Source organism: Pterocles gutturalis, unplaced genomic scaffold, assembly GCF_000699245.1.
Source record: "Pterocles gutturalis isolate BGI_N339 unplaced genomic scaffold, ASM69924v1 scaffold42305, whole genome shotgun sequence".
In the NCBI taxonomy this organism is placed as follows: domain Eukaryota; kingdom Metazoa; phylum Chordata; class Aves; order Pterocliformes; family Pteroclidae; genus Pterocles; species Pterocles gutturalis.
In genome coordinates, this window is record NW_010142427.1 from 21,203 (window position 1) to 40,167 (window position 18,965).

The 18,965-nt window shown below is 33.5% G+C and overlaps 1 protein-coding gene across 3 annotated transcripts in view; it reads left to right on the forward strand.

Moving 5' to 3' along the window:
* Window positions 1-18,965, forward strand: part of LRRFIP2 (leucine rich repeat (in FLII) interacting protein 2) — a 44,960-nt gene that overhangs the window by 11,859 nt on the left and 14,136 nt on the right. Inside the window, exons 4-17 of one of the 3 annotated variants that reach the window (XM_010084352.1) lie at window positions 1,483-1,536; window positions 3,290-3,355; window positions 5,208-5,249; window positions 6,195-6,260; window positions 7,680-7,754; window positions 8,513-8,560; window positions 8,644-8,688; window positions 10,031-10,078; window positions 10,177-10,230; window positions 11,723-11,830; window positions 14,115-14,159; window positions 14,833-14,946; window positions 15,414-15,485; window positions 18,702-18,872. In XM_010084352.1, coding sequence (XP_010082654.1) covers window positions 1,483-1,536; window positions 3,290-3,355; window positions 5,208-5,249; window positions 6,195-6,260; window positions 7,680-7,754; window positions 8,513-8,560; window positions 8,644-8,688; window positions 10,031-10,078; window positions 10,177-10,230; window positions 11,723-11,830; window positions 14,115-14,159; window positions 14,833-14,946; window positions 15,414-15,485; window positions 18,702-18,872 — 1,008 coding nt within the window. The remainder of the gene's footprint in view (window positions 1-1,482; window positions 1,537-3,289; window positions 3,356-5,207; window positions 5,250-6,194; window positions 6,261-7,679; window positions 7,755-8,512; window positions 8,561-8,643; window positions 8,689-10,030; window positions 10,079-10,176; window positions 10,231-11,722; window positions 11,831-14,114; window positions 14,160-14,832; window positions 14,947-15,413; window positions 15,486-18,701; window positions 18,873-18,965) is intronic. The other 2 variants (XM_010084353.1, XM_010084354.1) reach the window with 2 other exon arrangements.

Genomic DNA, 18,965 nt, shown 5'->3' on the forward strand with positions numbered 1-18,965 from the left:
GATTGTATGTCGGGAAAAGACTCATTACCCTCAGTAAATTACCTACAGAAATGTACAGAAAATTGTATCAGAAGCTGAAGTTTTGCATTATAGGAGCATATTATTAGCTGGGGGAAAGACTGGTGTTATATAGGGAATTAAGATGAATATTATATAAATAGCAAACTGCTTACGAACTGCAAATGTTGTTAACAGATATTTGTCCATTTAGACCACAGGCACAGAGTCTATTTAAAATTGGCAGTGATATGACTAAAGTGTGTTGAAAGTTGTGTCGCTTAAATGTTCATTTTTAAACCTCAAAGTAGATGCTATAGAGATGAAGATTAAAATTTTGTTATGAGATGAATGTTGGGTTTTTTTTCCCCTCTGGGAAGTTATTTTCTTTCAGAATATTAACTAGGCCTCTTGAATAGTCAGGAAATACTATTAAACAAGTTAGTGTATCCAGTGATAATGTAGAAAATAACTAGGTGACCATAAGAAATATGAAAGCCAGCTTTAGGCTTTAGATATCCATCTATGATCTGGAGGCTTAACTTTTATCTCTAAAGATAACTGGCTTACAATCTGTAGAAGATTGACACATTGAAAACTGTAGAAAGTAAGTCATTTAAGGAAGGATTCATAGTTGTAGAGCTCTGTTATAGCCTTCAGCTGGGATAGTTTAAAATTCAACTTATTCATAACATGCTTACCCACTGTAACTAAAAATTTGAGAAGTTTATGGCACATGAAACATTTGAATATTTAATTTTAAATTAGTCATATTTTTGTCGTGCTTCTTCTCTCATATTCCTTTGTGTGAGACAAAATGAGCATTCCTTGATCTTTTAACAGAACAGAAGATATTAAGGTGCCTTAGCTAGTTGTACTCCCCCAAATTTTGTAAGTTGGATTTATTTACACTGTCATCATAGAGCAAAACTACCTATAGAACTTGAAATTTATCAATTTGCTTTAGAAGATTTATTCCTGTAATAGAGGAGAAAATCTGAAATATATATGAGGAAACTGAGAATGATCATCTCTATTGGGGCTCAAATGACTTTGTAAATATTCACAATCTGGCTAGTAATTATATAGTACATTTCTTACTAATGTAATTTTGTAAAGCTTTTCATTTTTTTATTTTTATTTTCTTAATTTTAAAAAATCTTGTACTTTTTTCTGCATTAATACAGTAATCAGAAGATTGACTACTGAACACTAATTATTAAGTATATTAACCCCCTTATTTGCATCTCCTAATGTAGTGTGTTGATGTACTTACCCAAATCAGGTGAAATCACAGTTTTTCTGCCTTGAATGAGTTCACTTACCACAATGGGTTATTCAAAATAATACATAGCATTAAAAGTGCTAACAGCATGTTGCTCACCTTTACTTGCTTTTACTTTACTGTCATCTTCTTTTTTTTCTTTTTTTTTTTCTTTTTTTTTCTTTTTCCTAAGAAATAACTCCGCATTTCTTCTTTCTCAGGAAGATTCAGAGAGGGCCAGGTATTCTCACCGGTCCAGTCGACATTCATATTTGGTTTGTGTTTGAACTGTATACTTTTCTTTTCCATTAAGTTTGGGTTTTGGTTTCATTTTCTTAGCAAGCGAATGATGCTTTAGGTTTTCCAAGTATTAGCAGTTTTAGAGTCAGTATTTTCAGTTGCGTGCAATGTTAAAGTTCATCTGGTATTTTATTTTCATAAATGTTAACAAGGGATTTTATTTTTATGTATTTCAATCTTAGTATTTAAAAAGAATCTCCGTTGTCACATTTAAATTCTTTGACTATTGTTTTACTATATCTTGTGCTTTTTTTTCCCTCTTCTACGTATATTTATTTTCAGTATGTTTTTGTGGCTGAAAATAATTGAGTAGGTATTTCAAAACTGTTTGGAAGTATATTTATTTCAGTGGTCTATTATTTGTAATAACATATATTTAATGGCTAGTTTTAGTCATCTTTTGGTGTTATTGCAGTCTAATATGATTTATTTCCTTTTTGAAAAGCTGAGTAATTGTACTCACATAGGCTTCAGATATTGCCAACGAGTAAGAATTAATTGGCTGGTCTTGAAATGGTAGAGTTTTAAGATTCCTGTGTAAGTTGTCAGTTGTGATTACTACTACACATCAAATCTCATGGTCAGCTGTAATATTAAAGACTATTTTTAACACTGGTCTAGTTTAGATGACAGTCTAATGGGAAAAAAATCTCTTTTCCATTTTTCTTCTCTGTCTCAGAAATTCTGCAAATGGGCAAATTTTAGTTAAAGTAAATATTACTACTGCTGACTCAGTCATCCTAGGAATCAATGCTACTTACTGAAGGTGAATAATAGTGGTTTGGGACTTGGGCTTTCCTTCCAAACTGGTGCTGATGGTAGTGATGATTGTGTTTCTGTAATATTTGTGCGGAAAAAAAAAAAAATAGTAGTACTTTAAGACACAGTTTGAAGAAGAGTTTGGTGTAATACAGGGTTTTATTTCTTTGAGAATGTGGTGATGTATGTATTTATTTGTTAGTGGCAAAGACTTATCTGAATGATGCAAGATATCCCAAAGACTGCTGGTAGAAGTGTTTATTCTAATGTATAGGCTCTCTTATATAATTTTTAGGTCATGTGCTGTGCTAATTAATGGTTTTATTGAGGGTTTGTAAACATTTTCCAGTTTTCCGTAGATCTGCCTAGAAATCTGCTTGGCATTTATCTGGATATATAGGCTAGGATAGGGACAAATTACTAAAATAAAAGGGTTGGTTTTGTTAATTTTGGAAGATGAAATAAGCTGTTTCTTTGTGTGACTTTAAAAAAAGAAAAAGTGATTGCCACTTACTAAGTGGTTTGAGCAATTAAATGTCATCTTTGATGAATTTTCTGTAACATCTTCCAAGTCCTGGTGTTAAGTAAGAGTTTCTGCAATTTATCACACACATATTTTTACCAAATAAATCTTTTAAATCATGTAGTATTGACTACTTTGCAAACAGTAAGTGGTTTACCAAAAAAGCATGTAACAAAACGTACAAACTTGTGAGGTGGTACAGGTTTGCTCAGGTCTGCTCTTGCCATGGTTAACATACAGAAGATGCTAAGACAGAGGTTAAGTAATTTACCCTTGTCTAAAGAGTAGAGCTTGAATTCAGCGGGTAACTGAGCTCATTTTGGGCAGACTTACCCACAATTTAATTGCCTCAGTTATTTTCTGCCTTTCAGTAAAGATTAACAATGATGATTAGAGCTTTTAAAAATTATTATCTACTGATGCATTTTTACAATTTCATTCCAAAGAGTTCTTTGGATGTCAGTGGGTCTCACAGGAGCAGATCAAGTACCTCCAGAAGGAGAGATCGTGTGGTGTGTAGCCTGGAATGAGCATGCTTTGATGTGTTCGTATAATAGTGTTTTCTGTGTCTACTTATCAAAGTAGGGACTGCTGCAGTGATTGACGTAATGAAATGATTTGTGACGGTAGATTTAAGGGCTCCAAGAAAACTTAGTGTTCTGTCTTGAAGATAACTTCTAGTTTGAAGGGGATTAGTCTCTCCAGTCTCTCTATTCTAATATCTCCAGAAGAGAAATAAAATAAAGTAGCAAAGGTTGAGCATTGACCTGGATAGGTGCAAAGGTGTTGCTAAAAGTTCTGGCACAGGAAGCCTTTTTTTCTCAATTATGTTGCTATGTTAGTCCTATAGTCAAGGCTGGAATACAAACAGAAAAGTTACTTTCTCAGAAATTAACATTTCTGTATATTTTGTGGTGTTCCTAGTTTAGGTAATTTCTCAAGAAATATTTGTTAGTAGACTGTTAAGCTGTTAATAGTTAAGTAAAGGTATAAGTGAAGTGTTGTGATTATAATGTTTATCTGAGTGATCTGTTTCTGTTCTTTGATAGCCAGGTCACTTATTGGTAGGTAATTAAAGATAAAAACAGTTTGAAGAAAAAGAAATGGTTAAATTGGTTAAAACTGGTACAGAGTTCCTATGGGTCCTGTATGGTACTGTTAGCAACAAAAAAAGGTTCCATGGTCTGTAAGTTACATTAAAAATAATACTAAATTATTGTTATTTAATATAAGGTGATTATTGGATATATTGGAACTATTGAGATAATATGAAAACAACTTGAAATAATGTGAATTAAACCTGCCCTATATTAATTTAAAAACAAATATGAAATCTAGAACCAGGGAATTTTGGGTGCTACTTTGATCTCTAGAAGGAATTTTCAGACATATCAATAAACAATAAGAAATTCTTTTTCTTGTAATCCTGTCAGTAGTTCTCATGTTGAAAATTACACTGGATAATACTCTAGCATGTATTATTAGTGCATCATGTAGTGTTCTCAAACTACCTTCAGTTTTTGTTTTGTTTTGTTTTTTAAGAAAGTTTAGGATGATAGTAACATTTTGGATTGTGTATTACCTACAGTCAGAAGAGCTAAGTTAAACCTGTGAAATTTTAAATGAGGTGGAAAAACAAGCTTGTTTTGAAAATGTGAGATTTGTATGTTAAAAAGAAATGAATGTGTATATAGATATATATATATACTCTCCACACATTTGGTCTTTGTTGAGTAAGACAAAACATGGGGATGCTGCCTAAGCTATTATTACAAAGGTCTTTTCATAAGTATTGTTAGGAATTGCCAAATCTGGTAGGCCAGCAGTCTCCTGACGCACAGGTGGCCCTTTTATCCCACTATTTCTCCTCTTTCACACACCTGCTCCTTCTGAGAACACCTTTTCCCTCCCTTTCCCCACCTTTGATTCCTCCCCTGATCCCAACGTGCTATTTCCCTGCATCCCTAATGTCTTCCATGCCCTGTAGGCAGCCTCCCTTGTAACCTAACAAATATTGTGTCTGTTTAATGCAATCTACCATATGAAGCTTTACTTAATTATTTAAAATACTGTTTCTAAAACCACATTAAATATTTCGCATAACCTACTGCTGTCCAAAATTATGTCACTTTTCAGAAATTGGGATGCTGTTGGTGGGTGGGGGGGGGATAGTTTTTATAAAAAGTGTTGCACCCTCAGAATGCCCTTTAGACTAGATAAATGGCATTTCCTACATGTGTGAATTTTCATAGTTAGTAGAATATTTTTTCTTAACTTTCTTTTAAATGTTTTTAGTCATTCTTTGAAAAAAAAAAGCTGCTTTTTATTTATTTTTCTTAACTTTTAATTTCTTTTTTACTTCAGTATGACAGTTCTAAGGATAGATCCACAAGATACTCAGCCCCTGTATGTTTGCATGTCTTTGAGTGAAGACTGCTTTTGTGCTTTGTTTTTAAGGTGTAATGACACTAACTTGCTACTTTAAATTATTGATTTAAAAAAAAAAAACAACATAAATTTGTACTATTACACTTTCAGACCTAGAAGAGCAGTGTGATTCTAACACTTTCCATAGAATGCATGTGTAAACCTTCTCTGGGAGAAAATCTAATGAAGTCACATTACAGAAAGCTATGTTGCAGTAACTACTTTTTAGTATTTATCTGTTATTTCTAAACTTTATAGTGAATTGACATATGCATATTAGAATTGGAAGACGTACTTTTTGTAAAGAAGTGTGTGTATGCATTTATATGTATTCTCCATTTCCGTATAGAAACTTTAACTCAATCTAATGGAAAATTATTTTGGTCCTGAGAAAAAGCAGGTGGTTTGTATATTCTTACTTTAAAAAATTCCTTCTTATTGTTATGAAACGATAGTGGAGTGCATCACGTTCTCATTGGTATTACACCAACTAAGATTTGTGTGTGTTTCCTTAGGCAAAGAAAAGCACCAAGTATCACTAAAAGGAATATGCAAGCAGCTTAGAAAGCTGAATCTGTTTAAACAGCAGTGTTATCTGAGTTAGCTACAGATAGGCAAACACAATATAGTGCTTAAAATAGTCTGTAATGTTAAGGTTTTTTACTTTATTTATTGGTTTTATGTTTTTTGTTAAATGTGAGCACTGCTTAAGCCCAATCTGTGTTAATCAGAGATATGGTCTGTTACAGTTTTTTACACAGCGATAGAAGTATGGCCTATTATTCTAATCATGTAGTTAGAATTTTCTGTGGTATTTCCATTGTAGGTGTTAAATATCTGAAATACTTATGTTTGACTTCTTTATATTTTAAGATTGAAGATATGATTTTATAGTGGTATTAATTTTCTAAATTTTATTCTTAGAGTTATGCTTACAGTGAATCTCATAGCTCAAAGAAGAAAGCTGCTCATTCCCACAAAGATTTATTGGTTAGTTTTCTGCTATAATTTTTGTTATACTAACTGTGCAGATTTACATACTAATACAGTTATGGATAAATTTGTTAGCTTCCTGACATATGGATAAATGTTTTCAGGAAAGAAAAGAAACCTCTAGTAGAAAACCTTCCAACCAGAAATTAAGTGTTTGAAACTGTGCTCATGGCAGTGGAGTCCCATGAATGGAGTCAGCTGAATAGAAATCATGTTCTGTTGGAGGCCTGTGGAAGGCTCTTGGAAATATTTTCAAGTGTCACTTCTCCGCATTGAAGTTTATTCAGTCAGGATGGAAATTATTTACACTTTGCCCCTATCAGTTAGAGATATTTTAAATGTAGATATAAAGCAGATTGGATTTACCATAAACCTTGACATTAACCCAGGGAACTGTTGAGAAGGGCATGTGGAGTATTGTGATCTTCCAAAAACTATTCTAGAAAATTGAGTATGTGAATATAGTGCCAAGAAATTGAATATTTTAGATGTAATTTTTCAGAGGGTTTTGGCACTGATGAAATAGCAGTCATGTCAGGGATTGGGGGAGTTGGAGCAGCAGTGGACGCTTGTGTTGAGACAAGGCTGAAATAATTTTTATATTTACTTACAATTATGGGTATTACAGCATTTCTCTTAGCACTTTTCCCATTCACTCAGTTCTTCAATGAGAAATATGGATCTTTCCTCCTCCTGTGGCCTAGTGAGATATAGTGCTGCTTTCTGAAAGCACTATTTTTTGCCATGTCTTCGTCTCTGTTTCTCTTTCCTTATATGTGTATATCACATTTTTCCTCACATTTGCGTATAATGCAATCTGTGTAGGAAGTGTCAAAAAAACAACAGAACTAAGCCAAAGTATAATTGTTAGGCTTTCGGCATGCACTCTTGGTGTAAAACACAGTGGTAGGGTACAGACTAATGCTGATCACATAAACATCCATCCCCTCTTAAATTCTTAGGAATTTCTGTCCTGTTGCCTTCCCAAATGCTCTGATTCAAAATAGTATGTAATGGAAAAAAAATCAAACAAATAATTGTACTATTTATTAGGAAGTTTTGTCAAGTTTTTCATGTTTTGTGTGCTGCGCTTGACAGGAACCTTTTGATGAACCTTTTTCTGGGTTTTCTTCTTTTTAGAGAGAAAAAAACAGAACTATTTATTCCTTTGGTTGGGCAGGACATTAAAATGCAGATAATGCTGATATACAGAGTGCAGAAGTAGGTTTGGGGTGTTTTGTGCTTTACTTGATTTGATAAAGTTACATGGATTTTGAGTTAACCATAGGGAAGATTTTGACAATGTTCTGTACAAGTTCTAAGCTTGGGAATGTTTGGGCAGTGTTGAGATAGAACTTTTATTTACAAGATCTACAGATGCAACCTTTGTTTTATCTTTTCTTTTTTCCCCCACAGAGTGGAATTTACTATGATCAAAGAAATTATAGCAGCCTTAGATATAGTAAACCAGTTCCTTCCTACCATACTCGGGTCTGTCTCTTCTTCCTATATTCTTTTTTTAATGTATATAACATACATACATTTGTTTTCAATTACTTATGCTATAAGATGCAAACTTCACTCTCTTTCCTTCTATAACACTGCAAATTATTACAGCTAATAGTAGCTGCAATTGTATTTCTTGCTTTTAAGGGTTGCCTTTTATAAAATGAATGGACAACATGCAAGTTAATCTGTGTTCTGCATATGTGGGGTTTTAAATTTACAATAGCTTCTGTTTCATGATTGCTGTATGATAGAAAGAAAACAACTAGCAGCTGTGACACTTGCTTTTCCAAAGTCCTGTTTTTAAAAAAATCAACAACAAAAAAGCCTTAAAAGTTTAGCACCAATGTACTACTTTCTTCTACAGTTATCTAAATGATAAATTGATGGTCTGTCATGAGATGGGTAGTATCTTCCAGTACCTGCAGCTACTGTCATGATCAGGTTTAAATAAGTAGCTAGAGGAAGCTGATGTGTCTTTTGAAAACTACTTGGTTTCTTATCATTCTCTTCTACAAATCTTCTGAAAAAAATACTAGAATTCATGTTTTAGATTATGATTTCAGAGATAATGGGTTTTCTTGGAATGTTTATCCACACTTTTCTTAAAGTTCCTGTCTATTGTAGATGTAAAATTTAGTATTCCAATCTTTAGAACTTTTGGTTAATATAGAGCAATAGATAAAAAACAATAATGTGTGCAGAAAAAGTGTTTCTGACTTTTTCTGTTCTTCACGCTACAGTCGTCTTCTCTATGCAGTGATCCAGTGGCAACAACTAGGAGTTACAGGGTCAGTACAATGTAAAATTATATCTTGCTTGTCTTCAGATGTTTGAATGGCCTTCAAATATAAAATTACACTTTTCTTCATAGGTGTCTCCTTCTGTAAACACTGGTTTGATAAGAAGTATCAGTTTGGTTCGTAAGCACCATTTGCATGGTTGCCTTAAGTTTGTATTGTATGGCCATGAGGCTTGACAGTATTACATGTGCATTTTTTTTCACATTTTAAAATAAAGTTGCAGCTTGTGTGTGTCATTTTTTGGTGGTGTTCAGTTTAACGTTTTTAACATGGTTAAATTGCCTCTTTAAAGTACTTCAGCAGTTGCTGCTTTACTGATTTCTTACAGACAAGCATAAAGTTTATGAATACAACAACGATGCTGAAAAACAGTGGGGTTAGACCAAATTAATCCAAACATACTAAATAGCAACTGCATGTATACTAAAAAAAGTATTTAAAGAAGTTAAGCTAAGTGCTTAACGGGAAAAGTCATTGTCAGATGACAGAAATTTGTGGTAAATACACTTTAAATACTTTCAAACAATATGCCATATTTAAATTTAATGGTCATACAAAAATGTAGTAGAATGAAAACCTAATCTGCGTCTTTACAAAATAAAAAGTATCTAGAAGTGCCATAAGAATGGCTAAGATAGCTCTACAAAAAGTTGTCATCTTTAAAAAGTGACATGCATGCCTGAAACTTTTTGCCTCTTGCTGCTGTAATAGTTCAAATCCAGCTTATACTGCCATTGAGAGACATGCTAAACCCATGTAGAAAATGATCAAGTATTCTTATGTAATATTTTATATAGTTGCTGAGGTCTTGTTCTGCACTGGGATTCCAAACAGAGAAAATTTACTTTTTTGGCTTTGTCCATATTCTCAAGAAAACATTAGAAGATCCATGAGAGCATGAGACCATAGTGACTGCTATTACATAGAATTCTAATATACATATAATTATAATTTCTACTGAGATCTCTTCATAGGTAGGGGGAAAGCAGCACAAGACTGTAATTTTTTTTTTTTAATTTTGCTGCCCAGAGCTGCTTTTATCATCCACTACATAAATAGATTTCAGCCTTGCACCTTAGAATCATAGAATCATTTAGGTTGGAAAAGACCTTCATGGGTGAACACAGAGTAAAACTGATAAGTGTACAATGTAGTCTCCGTTCCCAGGGGGGATCAAAACTTCTAAAGGCTTCAGAACAGTGAAAAACAAATTGCAATTTAAGTATTTAATTTTCTTCTGAAAATATCAAATATATTTGGAAGTAGACATCCCTAATAGTAGGGAATGCTTCTGGAAATTTTTAAGAAATTGTTTGTCCTTTCAAAAAGTACTATGTTAACTGGAAAATGCATAGATGGGATAAGGCAGAGTACAGTGCGTAAGAATTACAGTGTATGCGTGTGGCATAATTATTTCTGAGACTGACTATAAACAGTACTTCCTTCCCTCTTTCTCAGGCTTCTTTGCATGGTGATGGATTACGTAGCTCATATAGTTCTCGCACTGTAAGTGTAATAGGCTTTTGGTTTCTTTCATTATCTTTGTTTTCTGGAGACAAAAATATATGAAAATTGTGAAAATTTCCTTCATAACTTTTCTTTAGCCATCCGAATACAGTTATTCTTCAAGAGCAAGCTCAATTCGAAGTAGTCCTGTGGTGAGCGCTCCTCTTGCATGACTTGCTGAATGCTGTGATACTAACACACAGGGATGATGAATATTTACACTGGGGATCATTTTACTGACCAGCACACAGACTGTTTTCCAAATCCACATTAAAAAAATGTAATTTGTCAGCGATGTGATTTTTAGCAAGATGTAAAGTTTTATCAGTAAGACAGTAAAGTGTAGAAGCAGTAAGGAATTTGCTTTTTTAAACATCTTTCAAATGTAATGTATAAATTGCAAGCAATCAGAAACGGGTGTTTAGTACATTGTTGTACTTGTGTACTACTTGTGTTGTAGTTGGGCAGGCTCATGAAACTCTTACTAGAGAACACGTGAAAAAGTCTTTCTTTTCAGAAAGAGGACTAATGCAAGCTTTGTTATGTCATGCAGTAAAGAGTAGTTGGCTCAGGTTTATGGTGACCAATATTCAAAACTGAGTGAAATTTGTTCCTAGATATGTATTGTGTTAAAAGGGTCACTCCAAAGATGATTTTTTTTTATGCTGCAAAGTGATTTTTAAATAGTTCTACCCAGTTTCGACCACAGAATGCCTGTCTTCATTTCATTGGTACAGCTGCTCATTTGATCTCGTATGGGTTAAATTGAAATGTTCAGTCCTGGTTTCATTTTTCACATATTAACAATGTTATAGAGACTAAACAAATAAAAACAGATTTGTCAGAGACTGGATGTTTTTAGCTACAACAGATGTCACAGTGCATTTTTGAAGGTGTAGGAAAAAAGGGAATTTTGCTGTTGCTTTACAAAGTTCCAGAACCTAAGGGGTATTAGCATCTATCTCTAAAGTCTCTTGGACTGTGAAAATACTGCTTGTCTCCTTAGTTTCTGTACATACAGCTTTGGGGAGTGAGCTTGTCTTCTATTGTGAGGCCTCTTAAAATTAGGAAGGAGGGAAAGCCCAGATCATATTCATAATTAGTAGTGTTAGGATTGTGTTGATTTGAAGAAAAGACAACATTTGTAAAGAAAAATAGTAACTTTTACTAATCAGCTTCTGATTACATAATCTCTTATGATCTACAAACCTTTTTTTTTAAAAAGTAGTTTTTGTAGCTTGTTTAGCACCATATTAGTACTAAACCCTTCTGTATCTCTGATTGTATTTTTTATATTACTCCAAATGTAGAAAATTAACCAGTAATAAATGTTTGATGGTTTTAGATACTGTAAACTAAAAGAATAATAAACATGGAAAAAGTGTTTAAAAACAATGTGTATGCTGACTAAAGTATTCATATCAGTGTGGCACAAGTTTTATTCATGCAGACACATTTAAAATAGCAAAAATCTAGAAGAGTAGTTAAGATTTTACAATTGTTAAACTGTTAGAAAAGCAAGAATAAATTGCAATAATGGAGAGTTAAATTGGGATTTCCTGTTTGTTTTTTTTAAAATAAACTTTTGTTCATTCTGTGGTATCATCTTCAGTTCTCTTTCACCCTTCTCCTTATCTTTTGAAGTCTTCTGATTTTTCTGATCAAAGTGAAACTGCTGCTGACTATTTTAGTCGTTCCAACCGCAGGGGAAGCATTGTTTCAGATGCAGATGATGTCCAAGGTTTGAACAGTGTGAGTGTAATGCTTGTTATACTGTGGTGAATACAGCAAACTTACTAACCATGGATTTTCTTTTCATGCTCTGAAAGAATACATACTGTAAAAGCATTCAGAGTTATTTAATGGCAAATAAGTTTGTTGAGGGGTTGAGGCCATTTTTTGTGTTTAAAAAAAAAAAAAGTCTGGAGTCTGAATTTTTAAAAAGCATGCTGCTTTATTTTAAAGGGGATTTTGCCTGTTGCTAGAAGCATGTGTCAAGTGTTAACACTTCACCGGTTTTTGTGTGTGATAAGCTTAAGCATCTTCTAAATGTAAAATGTTGAGGTTTTTACTTATGGAAAATAAGTGTCTAAGTTTGTTATGTATTTTTGGAATACTACTACGTGGTTTAGTGACAAAAATAAATACTTACAACTGTGCCCTCATTATTGCATTTTAGTTTTCATTCATTCAAGATAAGATTTTGTCAGGATCACTACTAGAGCACTCATTGTTGGCTACGCTCTTGTACTGAATCCCAAGTTGATAGAGCATGTTACAGGAAAATTATAATGATGGTTTTCCTGTGCATCCCTTCAGTCTGAACATTGTTGACAACAAAACTTAACTGCCTTCTCTTTATTGCTGCTATAAGTTCTAGAAATTCTTGTTACTTGCAGTCAAAACTTCTTTGTTTGGTAGTGGAAAAAAAGGGAAATTTTTCTTCTTAGTCATGTCTTTGAAGTAACAGTCAGGGTTGGCACATGCAGTAGGAGGAGAGGTTGAGAGAACTGGGCTTATTTAGTTGGGCAGAGGGGATGCAGCAAGAGCCAAAGTCTTCATAGCCGTGCCAAGCCAAGGTGCAACAAGGGGCAGTAGCCTCATGCTGCGGCTTAGGAGGTTCAGACGAGCCATTGCAAGAAGCTCCACAGGGAGGTTAGTGTTGCACTCTGATGGGTTATCTCAAGGCTGGAGAATTTATCTAGATAAAGCCACAGCTACCCTGGACCGATGGCAGTGGCTCTGCTTTGGAAGGCATGCTGGACTAGGTGACTGCTAGAGTACTGTCACAACCACTGTTTCTGGGATTCTGCATTTAGATGATTTAATGCTCTTAGTGCTATGTAACTTGTAATAATGAACAGTATTTATTGTCTGTACGTGCTTAAAGCACGACAGATACTAATAATTTCACCAACTGAAATTTTATCTTTTCTTTTCCTAATAAACCTGCTTTTCTGAAATTAATGCTCTACTAAAAGAAAATGTGGAGGCTGAGACTGGCAATTATGCTACTTTCTCAGTTGCTTTTATTATCATCGTCATTATTAAGTATTATTGTATTCCAAATGTATATTTTTATTTAAGTTATTCTAAATGGATACTTCAGATCAATGGGATTCTTCACATCATTTTATTATCACAGTTATGACAAATATTTGCAATTTACAATTTTAGTACATCATTGGAGATGGTGAATTTGACATGGAAGCGCAACGTTGCTTCTGTAGAAAACACAAAGGAAGGAGATCTCATAAAGTAACTGTTTCTACTGTGATTGTAGGAGACTTCAAATCTGTTGTCCTTGGGCTAGGAGAAAAACAGGTGTTTTCAGAGAAGCAAGGTATTTGAGATATCTTACTCAATTTATCATACTTCTTTTAGAAAATATAGCAACATGTTTATGTTAATTTAATTCCACCTGTTTTGATTCACAAAAATATAGAAAATATGGGAACAACAGTATAAGTTTGCAGTATAAGAGTTTCCTAAATCAGAAGGCAGGGGTTGTAGTTCTTTTGCATACAATATGTAAAACATGAATTGAAATTGTATTGTAGGTTGCTATAGTTTTTTTGTCCTGATGTAATTGTAGGCTTCACCAAAGAGATTGAAGAACAAATGTGTTTTCCAATAACTAGGATATTCACACTGATGTCACTGATTGTTGGAAGTGCACTTGCATGAAGCATCACGTTTGTTATGCCACCAAGTGTTGTAGCCACTAGCCTGTTGAAATTTAAAATAGTGAAACATGTTTTGTTGTTTAGTATTGGTAATGAATTTTTAAAAACTTTTTAGAAAGTTTCTGGCTTTTTCTTTACAAGCATACTATTTTGCAGTTGAGGTAAAAAATACTTTTCCAGTGAAGTATTTTTTCCTGCCTTGATCTACAATAACTTGTGGAATTTCTTTTTTTTTATTGCTTCATTTTTCGCTCTTAATTATTTCTCAGTGTCTTTGAACAGAAGGTGGTGATTGAGTAGTCCCTCACTGCAAAAGGTGTATTGTGATCACTTTCCCTTTTCTCTTTCAGCTAGAAGAAAAGAGTGAAAAATCACATTCAGAAATATATTCGAGGGTAAGAGTTTTTAATTTAAAAGTTATTGAAAGTCAGTGTTCATTCATAAATTTACAAGTATTTAAAAAGTTCCAAAAGTATAAATGCTGTGTATTTTTAGTAGAGTGTGTATTAGTCATTTTAAGAGCTTGCAGAGAGATATTTTTAGACATACTTTTTATCCCTAGAATTAATCCCGAGGAAATAATTTTATTATTTAGTTTACTTTTAGCAAGTATTAGTTACTTACAGAATTTACTTTCTGTGTGAGAAGTATTTAGCAGGAAAGGTTGAATTTGAAGAGGCGAGAGCTATAAAAATTCAAATACTAGATTCCACTGGAGACGTTCCTCTGAATCCTGGGTGGAAAAATTATTCTTTTTGGAAATATTTATACTTCTGCAGTTTTTCAGCACTAACAACCTCCTTATGAAAGCCTTCTGAACAGAAGACTTAAAACCGTAATGTTATGCTAACTGATAAGTCATGAAAGAGAAACCAACATTTCAGCAAAAAGAAAGAGAAGTGCTGGAAAATAATCAGTGAAAAATATTGTCTATAAGCTAGCGTTAAGAAAATGGTATAAACAAGCACGAACACTGTTCTATGACTGTGAAGCAGTTTATAAAGAGTAATGTCAAGTGTACCAGAAATGGCAGTGTGATTCCTGATACAGTTTTTTTCCCTTTTTAAGCCATCATCTCGCAATTCAATAAGTGCAACCCCTCTGAGTGGCAACTCATCTAGGAGAGGAAGTGGAGACACAAGCAGTTGGGTGGATCCTGATGCCTCCCTCAGTGAATTACGGGTAAAACGCATTATCGGAGAATAAGGAGCTAGTTTCAAACTGTATTTGTGGTTAGGAGGAATTTTTCTTTGTTACAGAACTTATGGTTTATTAATAGTAAGAAAAAGTTAGGAGGATGTAATTTTCAGTCACAGAAGATTTCTGTATTTATCTTGGTAATTGTATTTGTTGTATTATTTATGGTCGTGACTGTTTATCTTTTATTCAAGTAAGACTTTGTTTATGTCAAATTTGAAACAATTCTGTCTTATTTGAGATGACTTGGATTCAGGGATATAAACAAAATCTCAATTTCCATCAAGTTGTTGTGAATTAATTCTAATTTCTGTGAATTATGCAATAATTTGGCATTTGTAATGCTTTGGCATTTGACAGAGATGCTGTAAACCTTTTAATGCTTTTTTTTTTTTAATTACAAATTATTTCCCCATACTTCTTATGCAATGGTTAATTCCTATGTCCTGCAGGATATCTATGATCTTAAGGACCAGATACACGATGTAGAAGGGAGATACATGCAGGGACTTAAAGAACTAAAGGTATCAGGGCTCTTCCCAAGCATGCATTCTGACTGGGTGTTTTGAGTAATGAAGGATCTCACTGGTTCCACTAACTATATAAGGCTTTACTAACAAGTTTTTAGATTTCTTTAAAGCATGTATCTAACTTTTAATGCATAGAGAGCATCAGCTTAAATTTGTCATGTGGGTAAATTAAGATACACTATCTCATTGTACATTTAAATCATATGTTCATTATTTGGTTTGTGTTAAAATAGTGTTAAACTTTCATATTTTTAGCATGTGTTTTCTGGTAAGATAATGGGAGGTTCAATTTATATTTTTGAGTTATGTTAGCAAATAAATAGATATTCAAAATAATTACTATGTATTGAATGGAGAAGAAAGAAATTGGGTATAGTTATGATGAAGAACTTAAGAAATTAAGAGTTAGTCTTCCAAGTTTCGACAAATACTACATCTTGTAATGCAAACCCAAAGTAATGATTTTGCAAGATGTGCTGAAACAAATCTGGGTAGGCATATTGCTTGAAGGAAAAGATTAATTTTGTTTTAACCCTTTGCCATTAAGAAAGAGGGCTTTTTTGTGCTTATGGTTTACATTTCCATTATCTTGGTTTAAATTATAGATTGGCATTTTCAATATTAGGTTTATGAGATTTGTCTCTGTTTTGACTTAAGTTAGTATGTATGCTTTTCTTTCGCAAGTTTTCACACAACAGTTTGCAGTTAGTTTAAAGTATGATTATTTTCCCCTCTCTTGTGTTGAAGGGAAACTGAATACATACAGCAAATGATGTGGTTTACAAATATTTTTCAGGATATTTTTGCTGCTCTCTTTCCTGTTACCTAATTGTGAATGGTTCCATGCAAGAGAGATCTTTCCATATTTTTTTTATATCCGTATGGAGACTGAATCTAATGAATGCTTCTTGTACTTGAGCATGTAACAGTGATGGATTGAACAGCTTCCTTTAATTTCCTTGATTAAGGAACATATTAGATGATACAGTAAAGAAAAAATATGCACTTTGAGCTGTTCAGGTAGCAAAAATTATTTTCTTTCTAGAGGATAAGTAACTGAATCTCTTAGCTGTATGCTCAGATGAAGTATATCTTCTTGTAATCATATTGCCGTATGAAGATTAAAAGGACTTCATAGAGTAGTGGATTACAAGATTGTTAGAGATAGCTATGATTGTACTAAATTTGAATAAAACGTGAGATTGCTTCATATTTACAGAATGGATCTAACTCTCATAATCCTGCATGTTTTCCAGTATCTCATGACTAGTGTTCTGAATCATTACTATTGCGCTATCATTGATTGTACTCCATTAGTTACCAAAGAGCACAGGTGTGCAATAGACAGTAAGAGATTGATCTGTGCTTGGATTACAAAATTGAATTGCATTTTATGCTATTGTTAATACTGAATAATATGTTCCGAAGTTAATTTGCCTTCCATAGAGATTCTTTTGGGAACCCTTCTTTCTAATTAGAAAGGTATTGCCTTTTTCTCAACTTGTTTTGAAGCAGTTTTGTCTCATGTACATTAGAAAAGTTCCTACGATGCCTGCTTTTACACTTCTAAGTGTTTTTTCAGAGGTTGAGTAACAGTGATTTGTAATCACGCTACTTGTGTATCTCTGTGGTTGACCATCTCTCGTGCTGCTAAGAGTGTGGTTTTTACCTGGCTAAAAATCTGCTGGGTGTCAGCAGAATAAACTAATGTGGATAGTTCTGATTTAGTTAAGTCTTCAATCTTTTCATATCTCGGTTTGATGCAGTTTTGTTTCTTCTTTCTATATTCCCTTGCATCAATTAGAAAGGAATCCTTTTTCTTTCCTCAAAATTTTTCTTCTGTGCAGTTAACAGAGCACTCACTTGATGTCTGCTGGGTTTAATAATCCTGTTCTAATCAAGCAAGCTAATTTGCATAGCCCTTTGGCTTTACTGATAAGAATTGTGGGTGGTATTTCTTGATAGCTTTAGGTTATGTGCAGAGCTTTATTATCCATTTTCATTCCAGCCTATTCCCACTGCTTCGTCCTTAGGCATCCTGCTGCCTCATTGAGGTGTTTCAGAAATTCTTCCAAATCCATATTCTTTCTCACCAAACTGGAAGATTACCAAAACTACGTGGAATTCTTGAACTGTAGTGAACATGTGTAATACTTTACTCAAAAGAAGGAACACTTCCAAAGAAGCCTGAGCAATGTTCCAGTTTTTTTTTTTTTTTTATGGGTTGGAGACTCTTCCTGTGCTAGTACTTCTGCTATCATAATACAAATAATTAAAAATGGAGGTTGTGCTACTTATGCCTTCAAAGAACAGATCACATTATGTACTAGGTAGTAGGACACAGAACTACTTTGGAATGGGAATAGGTCTTTTCCAGTTCTAAAATTAGGACTCTGTGAAACACAATTTTTTGTATTTTTAAAAGAATGCATAGTGAAATAATTGCATGTTTAAAGCTCCTGGAGTGATAGTTGTTCTAGTATTTGAATAGTTGACATTTGTTACAGAAGCGAGAAAAAAATAATAGAGTAAAATCATTTTGGTAAATTGCTTAAGAGAGTATTTAGCAAGGCGTATGTGCCACCTTCAGGTAGACAATCAAGCATGTGAATCTTAACATGCTTGCTTGGTTTTTTTCTTTAATCTTAGTAAGAAATAGAAAGACAAAATGTCTGCTTAAACAGAGAATCATCATTACTGAAAAAATGTGACTACCTTAAAACTTTGAGGTAATAGAGCACTACTTAAATAATGAACATGAAGTTAAAGCTGCTCTTAGAGATATTTCTGTGATTTATTTTTTTTATTCATTTAATTGTCTGAGTTCTCTCTGTCAGATTTGTTGCCTCATTCTAAAGTGTTTTTTTCTGTGTGCACTGAAAATACGATAAAGCTGTGACATTACTACTTTATCCCTGGGAGTTAGGTTGTGAAGGTGTCAGAGGAGAAAATGGCAGTGTGGAGTATTGTCTTGTAATTTTCATAGTTTTGTAATGATAACTTTTCATTACTCTGGATGACCTAACCTGAATAATGGAAATTGAACTGTGACTTGGTGTCTCTATAGAGACAACACGAATATAATTGAGAAACAAAAATGGTTGTCTAATTTTACTGTATAGCAGATAACACTCTTCATCGTTATGGTGGTATTTTAACATTATAACAATGCATCAAAAAGATTAATGTAAGTCTTTCTACTGTCTATAGGATTCGCTAGCTGAAGTGGAAGAGAAGTACAAGAAAGCTATGGTTTCCAATGCTCAACTAGACAATGAGAAAAACAACTTGGTTTACCAAGTGGATACTCTAAAGGATGTAATTGAGGAGAAAGAAGAACAGATAGCAGAGTTCTACAGGGAGAATGAAGAGAAGTCAAAGGTCCTGATTTTTAAGACTTTTTCTAATTGTAAAGATAAACCATAGAAGCCTGGACTACTTAGTAAGAACAACTGAAAACTTTCAGATTAGTAG